At 44.5% G+C, this 8621-nt stretch overlaps 1 protein-coding gene across 1 annotated transcript; it reads right to left on the bottom strand.

The window, feature by feature from the left end:
* Positions 1-3622: 3622 nt before the first annotated feature.
* On the bottom strand, positions 3623-8195 carry LOC146554770 (serine hydrolase BPHL-like). The gene is made up of 7 exons (XM_085251842.1): positions 7739-8195; positions 6264-6367; positions 5928-6094; positions 4369-4522; positions 4116-4247; positions 3880-4003; positions 3623-3793 (listed from the first exon to the last, which is right to left on the bottom strand). The coding sequence occupies exons 1-7, from the start codon at positions 7801-7803 to the stop codon at positions 3703-3705; spliced, it is 837 nt and encodes a 278-aa protein (XP_085107968.1). The 5' UTR covers positions 7804-8195; the 3' UTR covers positions 3623-3702.
* Between the last annotated feature and the right edge of the window lie 426 nt (positions 8196-8621).

The raw sequence follows: 8621 nt of genomic DNA, 5'->3' as shown, positions 1-8621 counted from the left end.
ACCGATCTTGGTGCCGCACTAGATCCCTATTACACATTCAGTGTGAATTAAGACACATATATTAGCTTTTAATGACACTTTCTTACAGTGGCACCCTCTATGAAATAGCAGAGACTTTATAAGAGTTTTATTGGTAAATATTTTATTCTTGTGGCCAAAACGTTTTCTTGTACCGGACTGTAAAAATCTTTATTTTGCTGTGAGCTTATAAGCATTTTAACACTGGGGCCTCAGGGATTTTACCACTGAAGTCTTGCTTCAGCCCTTGAAGGTGATGCTTTGAGCTTTCCTTGTCAAATAAATGTACAATATTTAAAGATGGTAGTAATGTTTCTCCTCTTCAAATAAAGCCTTTGACCTGCTGAGCCCTTGACACATTTTTAGTAAACTTTGCTTCAGAGCATCCTGTTAAAGACAGTTGTCACAATTACATTCACGCTCTTTGGTTCTGTCCACCAGTGCAAAAGTTTTGGCGCGAGATATGTGAAGACTTATCAAAGTGTCTGAAATGTAACATTCCAACTTCCCCCTTAGTGTGTTTGTTGGGCAGCTTAGATAATGTCACTTCAGAAAAGAATATAGCCCATATGATTTTCACTGCCCTATGCATAGCCAAGAAAACAGTCCTCATGAACTGGAAAAATAAAAATAATCTTAATTCTAACCAATATAGAAATTATCTATTAGATTACATTAGTCTTGATACAGCCTCTGCCACCACATCAGATCAATTGCTCTGGGCTCCTTTGATCAGCTCCATCACCTAGTGGGGGTGGGGGGTCATAGTTTGGTCCCGCCTTCACTGTTGTGATTGGTGTGGGGGTAGGGACAGGCTTAGGGCGTCGGGGGGGTTCCCCGGAGGCATCTTCCTTGGGGGGCTCAACCCGGGGTAGCGGTCATGTCCGGTTGGGGGCTCTTTTGGCTCTCGGGTGACTGTTTCCTCGTGGCTGCGTGCAGCGGGGCTAGGGGAGGGTCTGTGCTGACGGACGTGGGTTACTGACCTGGTAGCCTGGCTGGCCCTGGGTGGGTCCGGGATGGGCGTGAGGTTCTGGGGGCGCTCCGTCTCTGGGCTGGGGCCCGGGCCGGGCCTCGGGGGCTTGGGTCCTGGTTGGTGTGTTGCCGGGGTTGTGGGCGGATGGGTGCATGGGGGCCCAGCCCTGGAGCAGGGTGCCGCCGGTGCGTCGAGCCACCTGGGGGCCCTTCAACTGGTGGGGGAGATGGTCACATCTTGCAGGAGCTTTCCTCCCCTCAGGAACTCTCTGCAGGAGGGGGAGATACAGGAGAGGTGGAGGAAGATCTCAGCCTGGACGTTTACTGTCTTATGTAGTCTGGAAGATGAGTGGATGGTGGGGTGGGTGCAGTTTTCTCTGTGGTGGGGTTGGGTGGACTGTCCCGGGCTCTGTGGGGCCGGGGGGCGCTGCTGCACTGGGCCCCGGTCTGGATGGGCCTGGGCCCCCTTTCCCTGGCGTGTGGGAGTGCCTACTGGGGTCAGCGGGGGAGCTGGCCCCAGGGAGGGGTTACCTGCCCCTCCCTTCCTTCCCTCCCCATCTCCAGCTGCCTCCCTCTTCCCGCTCCACCACAACCACCCACACATGCAGGGCCTTGGAGTAGGGGTATGTCACCAGGGTGCAGAGGAGGCTACCCCCCCCCCCCCCTCTGTCCCCTTCTGGCTGCCTCTGCCTCAATTTTATCCCATTTTATCTTGGGGGTGGGCACAATCACGGAGTCCAAATTACCATCATCGTATACACCTCACCCCTGGCGTCGTTGCCCACCTCTCAATTTTAAACACACTTAGACATTGAGGGCTATCAGGAGGGACTATGCGCTTACCTGCTGCTCCTTGGCAGGTAGCTCCATGCCCTCCTGGGTTTTAATTGCACCTTAGAACACACATACATCAACACTACAATGAGCGGGTGGAGGGAGGTTTAGAGTCTTCTCCCACCCCCATTCTCTGCGGCCTGCTGGAGCGGGAGGGCTAGGAGGAGTTGGCCGTCCGACTGCGGTCTGGAGTGTGGGGCCTCCCTGCTGCTACGGAGTCGGGGTGGTCTGCCTCTCCCCACCGCAGGGAAAAGGGTAACACCACCTGGGTCTGGGTGCAGTTCCCCCCTCCAGGGGCAAGGGTACCTAGACCCGGTTTGTAGAGTACGCTTGGGGAGTGTGATCGTGTGTACAGCGTCTCTTTATGTCTGTCTCCACGTTGGTTGAGTGTGGAGTGAGTGCATATGAGAGCATGAGGGTGGGAATGGATGTTTGTGTCTGTGTGTGCCTGTATGTCTGTGTCTATATGTCAGGTTGGGTGTCAGGCGCCACCTCTCTGGGGACATCTCAGGCCCTCCAAGGTTTGGAGGCCTATCTCCACCCACCACCACTTCCCCTGCCGGTGGCGGACTCCCTCAGGTGTCGGACTCCCTCAGGTGTCGGTGCGTTGGTGGTTCTTTGTGTCTGGGGGTGGGCGTCCAGGTACACACCGGCTCACTCCTTGGCGGCCGCTTATCGGGGCCTGGAGCCTGGGGCTCGCTCGGGCCCCTTCGGAGGTGGGGTGCCCCCGGCCTCTCGGCCTGGGGCTCGGTCACTCAGGCACAGCTGGCGGCCGGCGGAGCTCATGGGCGCGTCACTGCAACTCCCTCTGGCTTCTGCTCCGCGGCTGCTGAGTGAACCCTCATCTGGGACTCTCCTCAGCTCTTACTGGGACAGTGGCACGGCTGCCCCTCTGTTGGTCTTCCTTGGTCTCTTGTGTTCTGGGGGCCTCTGGATGTCTGGAGTTTTGATCTCCTCCATACCTGCTTCATACCCTGGAGGACGGGGCTGTGGCCCCCCACACTCCCTAGCAGATCGTTACATGGAGAAACCTTTGGAATACAAGCGCGCTGATCCACACAGGTATGCACACGGGTGTTCACTGCTCGTAGACCCAAATTACACCTTTCTTGGCTGCTACTTCGAAGCACATCTGTCCTGCGTGCTGCACAACAACATTGAATATTTAGTATTTACTGCTGTTTACACTTAGCTAGATTAATGCGATGGTGTTGTGTTTAGTATGTTGCTTTGTTTTGTTTTTTTGTCTTTTTTGCTTGTTTTCTATTCTTCTCTCAACAGGTGATCCAGGAGATTTTTATTTTTTTTTCTCCCCCCCTTTCTCACTGTCCCTCCCCCCTTCTGTTTTTCCTTTCCTTCCTCTTTCTTTCTCCCTTTCCTATCCCTCACTCATGTCTGTCCCGTCTGTAACATCTGAAAATAAAATATAATAAATAATAAAAACAAAGATCGACCAAATGGACCAATACGGCAATGCCACGATGATCCATTTGGCAAAGTAAATCCATTGGGTATCCTTGTTGGTCTTCAGACAACAATTCTGATGGCTAAAGAACCAAATGGGACAGGCAGAAAAAAGGAGAGAAAAAAAAAAAAAAAAAAAAAAAAAAAAAAAAGACAGTTGTCACAGGTCTGTAGCTGGATGGAACCCAGATTTTTGTTACAAATGGAATTTATTTACATTAAATTGTAACTTTAATTTGTGTAAAAAGCTGTTTCGCATATTTCTATTTTTTTTTTTTTATTAAATCTAACATTCCAAATGAAGATTGCATCATAAAAAAATAATCAAAATAACATTACAATTCACATTCTACATTTTATTTTTAAAGTAACACCAACTCTTTTTCTCCACAGTCGAATAATGAAGCCGTGGTTTCACTCTTCTAGGAAGTCTTCCACCAGTGTGTTGAATTCATCAGCATGCCTCAGGTGGAGGTTGTGTTTCCCCTCTGGCATTAAATGCAATCTAGATTTGGGGATGAAAATCTTGATTTAGCTTGTACCTAAAAGTGAAATTCATCAATTTGTGGTAATATTATTGTGCGTTCTCACCGTGAACCTTTGATGTGTTTGAGGAGGTACTCAGGGTGGAGAATTGGCACCATGGGGTCTTTCTCTCCATGGATGATGAGGGTTGGACAGCTGATCAGGGGCAGAAGTTCCATGCAGATGCTTCCTAACCAGAGAGCAAAAAGGAAACATTCAGATTATCTGCATTAGTAAGAGACAAAATTAACAAGTGTCTTTTCAGATTGTCTAGTGTGCCTGCAACAGCACAGAGCCATCACCTTCTGGTCTGTGGACAAACTGTGCGATTCCATCCACCCAGGCCTCCCACAGTTTAGCAAAGACTTGCACCCCATACACCTCCTCCATGGGTTGCCTCATCCTCGCACTCCATTTGGAGACATCACGCACCTCTGAGTGTTCCCACAACATAACCGTTCACACACAAACACACAACGCGCACATATTCAAGTGAAAGCCAATTTGTAGCTCGAATAACTTGCCACTTGTCCAAGGCAATAAAACGTGACACACCATTGTAAAGCTTGAGGTCCTGCTGAGAAACAAAAGCATTGGCTCCCCACACGACCATCTTGTTGATCAGATCGGGGTTCCTTGCGGCTGCAACCAGAGCCGTGATTCCCCCGTCACTCCACCCAAGCAGGGAGAACTTGCCGAATCCCAGTGTCTGCCAAAGAAATGATTTTAAAAAAAAAAAGTAGGTTGTGTCAAAGCAGTAACACAACTTGCTGTTGTAAAAAAATGCAAAAACTTTCTTTAACTGCAAGACCAGACAGTTGTACATTTATCTGTGTATGAATTGTGATATATAAATCATGAAATGCAGTAAATAATGCAGAAGACAATTAGTCTTCATGCTTCTGAATGTACAGATATTGTGAGAAACCTATTTGACAGAATCCTTCCTGCATGATTCACAGTTCTAAGACATTTTGAACAGTGAACCATGCAAATGGTTGGTGGTGGGGGGTGGGGGTGGCCTTTAAATTTTCTGTTTTGAATCATCACTCAAATTTGAATAACAGGTGGGCGGGGCCAGAATAATGTGCCTGTGAAGATTACTTGTATGCATCTAGTATTTACAATCTTTTTCGCAACTTTGGCTGTGTGTAACATGAGTATCCACTATTGGAACATATAGTATACAATAACAAGATCAAAGAGAAAAATCAAAGAGAATATTAAAATATTATTAAAGCTTACCAACATACAACAGCTGTGTTGGATTCTGCAGCCTTCTAATTTCACACACTGTACGTGTAGCTCATAGGTTGCCAGTGATTTCAAAATGTATATTTTCATAAGAGTTATGATGATGGTCAAAAAGCAATTTGATTGGCATACAAAATATTGCAGTAAATAAGTACTGAAAGGAGGGGGTTTGTTTGTAGCCTCATACCGGAAACTAAAACCCCAGACAGGGGCTTTTTGTCATGTTCATTACTGAAGGGTAAAAGAAGGATATAGCTTCGTAAACCAGGAATTTTAATATTGGTGTATGAAAATAACATGTCTTAGTATTAGAATCGGACTGTGGATTAGACATCATTTAAGTCAGGGTTGCCTAAATTTTGATCAGAACACAAAGCAGAGAATAGAGGAGGCATATACACTAACTGTATATAATAATTTATTAATTGTGCTTTAAACACTTTCTCTAAACTGCGCAAAAAAGAAAAGAAAAGAAAGACCAAAAAGAAAAGGTCCAGGTAATTTTTTAAGGTAATTTCCTGCCAATACATTATCTGTTTTGTTATGGGAGTTTCCATAAATGGTAAAACTCGATATGTGGCTAAAAAAAAAAAAAAAATTAGGATTAGTATTGCTTTCTAATATTTATCCAGATATTAGACTGTAGTAAAATCTAGCAGGTTTTGGATTGCAGAATTTAACTTATTTTCCATTTTGAATGAATTCTAGACCTTTATCATTTTACGACACGCTGAACTGAGCATGAAGTTTATCAGTCCCCATATGTTCCTTTCTTTCACATGCCCCCCAGAGAAGGGGCTTCTCTGTAACCTGTAAAGGTCAGATTGGTAATCATTTTCACCCTGAGTTTATCAGCAAACCTTCATAAGATCAACTGCATCCTTCGCATCCCTCTCAAAAAAGTCAGGGGGGAAGTCTCTGTCTGGGGGACGGGATTGTCCATACCCGCGGGGATCCCAGCCAACTACAGTGAAGCGTTCTTTGGCCAGAGACTTAAGCTGAGGACCAAAATCCGTCTTTGTGCTTCCTGTGGTAGAAATATAGCAGTTTTTCTTTTAGATGCTTAAAGGACTCAAACTGTACTGAATGATATGCTATTCTTACAACAGAGATATTTTGAGTATAAAGATTTTGATGTCTTCCCATATAGCCAAACTTCTTTTCTACATTAAAAGGAGGCGTGTGCTTGTACTTACCCAGAGCGCCAGGAAGCAACAGCACAGCATGTTTTCCTCTGCCTGTCTGCTCGTAGTACAGATCCACTCCATTAACAGGCTTCTTGCCTGAGGCCACTGAAGAGCTGCAGGGAAACACACGAGGAGACGGTGGCAGTCAAAATGAGCTGTGGATAGCAGAATAAGGTGGGATAGTTACTTTGAATGTTACAACCAAAGATAAAGTCGTCCTTTGTTAGGACAATTACAGCAATCACATTGTTCACCTTTTATGAGAATAGAAGAATCTTGGGTTTTATGGGCCCTTAAAAGCAGGTTTGAAAAGTGGAACCATTGTTCAGCTTAACCCTCGTTGACAGCATCTGTTCCTGTAGATTTAGAATGCTGATGTATGGCACGCTCTTATTCTTGGTCTCTGTTACTATTAAAGCTATTTTGCTGGGATGAACTGTAAATGTTCTACCTACATTACTGCAGAACACATTTCAAAGCTGTGAAAATCAAAGGCTCTGAGTAAAGTGCGCCAACAACAGTACTTGAATAAAACAAAAGGTGTACATGAACTCATATGAGTTTTGATTATAAGCAGTTCAGATGCAGCAATTATTCATTTACTGAATAAAACTAACCTACTGGCAAATTACATGTTCAGAGATAACAGTGTTTGCAACAGCTCATAGTTGCTGGTGGTTATTTACCATCACGTGATGGCAGTCATATATTTATGTGCGCGACTGTGATATTTCTCCATCCTTTAAAAACAAAACAAAACAAACAAAAAAAAACCCGCAGTAATCTTTTTAAAGGTAATGTTTTGCAGTCTAACACATCTATAATATCAAGATTTACTCCTGCAAAAGCCTCGAGGCAAACACTTTATGCATTAAATGACGATGAGATTATTCTAAATATTATCCGTCTACAAGCAAGGTGTTTAGCTTTAATTTGAAAGACAGTCACGGAAGGATAAAGGATGAAAAAGGAACTTTATTGTTATTATTTGCTATTAAACAAAAACATCCCTAACAGTTATTCACCAGATCGACAATATAATATAATATAATATAATAATTTAACCCCCTTTTCTGCATTTAAAATATTTGCAAAGTATAATTTACGACATTAAAACGTGTTAGAATATTATATTTATGTAATATTTGTGACAGATAAAGGACACAGTGTGGCCATGATGAAGACGAATACAGACATTAAACTCGCATTAAATATAAATGGCTGTTACATCAGTTTTTATAGGTATATATAATCGATACTGTCGTAATATCACAGTTGGTTCATAAACACTATGTTGTAGTGAGTGGGGCATACTACACCATCTAGTGGACTGGAATCAAACAAACCTCGAGGCAAGAACTACGACTGCAAGAAAACCCAACGCATTTCCTGCGTGGTCTCTGCAGCTCTGTGCAGTTTGTCCTTGCAGAGTCGTGCGTGTCATTTCACAGTGCACACAGTATGAAGACAGTAAGAACTGTTACCAGTACGGCCGGATCGCTGTCATGGCTCTCTTAAAGCCACGTCTCCCGAGTAAAAACAGCGCCATGTATGATCGGTGCGCACACTCAGCACGTCCTCAGTCAGTCCCCAGGTTTGATTTGGCTGGTTAAAAATTGTACAGTCTCTCTCCGAAGTGGACCAAAGTCCACACGTTCCAGCCCTGCGTGTTTGTTTTTAAAGGAAGTGCTGGGATCAGTGTGGCACTTTCAACGTCGCCGTTTATCCAGTGAAATATTTTCAGGCGAAAGTACGAAGGCGAATCCAAAATCACAAGCTGATCTGAAAACTGTACTTTTCCGTCGTCACTCTGACATGTCAGGCTCACTGGAGTGAAGTAGCTGACCCACCAGTCCGAGCGCAGGCTGCAGGTCTTAAATAATGGCAGAGCAGATTTTTAACAGGCTTCTGTTAACATGACCTCTCATGGATCAGCATGTTATTAATCTGAATAGAAATCAGCTGAGCACGTCTGCTTTGATACTGGCTTTGCTGTGTGTTTAGAAGTGGGGTGAAGCCATACGCTGTATATAAAAGATGGACTTCTCCAGTTGTTTGGTGACGCTTTATTGTGAAATTTCAGTCATCACCACGTTGTTGTTGTTGTTGTTTTGAGAATGGACGTGACAAACAAGAGATTTATGTGACTGTGAACTGAGGACATATGCATGAGAGCCCATAGCTGTTTTTATCCAGACTTCTCTTTGAAACCAGAGGAGTTGCCCCCTGCTGGCCATTATAAAGAATGCGGAATACATTGGCTTTACTTTTCAGATCTGGAATCTGCTTCTTCTTCTTTTCTTTTTTTTTAGAGCTAACGAGTGGAGTGAAGTTAATACAAACTATGGTTTATATTCTGAGATATAC

The sequence above is a fragment of the Mchenga conophoros genome, linkage group LG17 (assembly GCF_057382185.1).
Source record: "Mchenga conophoros isolate Kocher_MC1m ecotype Shallow Benthic linkage group LG17, M_conophoros_male_GT1.1, whole genome shotgun sequence".
Taxonomy (NCBI): domain Eukaryota; kingdom Metazoa; phylum Chordata; class Actinopteri; order Cichliformes; family Cichlidae; genus Mchenga; species Mchenga conophoros.
Note: the sequence above shows the minus strand (reverse complement) of the source record. Positions and strands in the feature narration are given on the sequence as shown.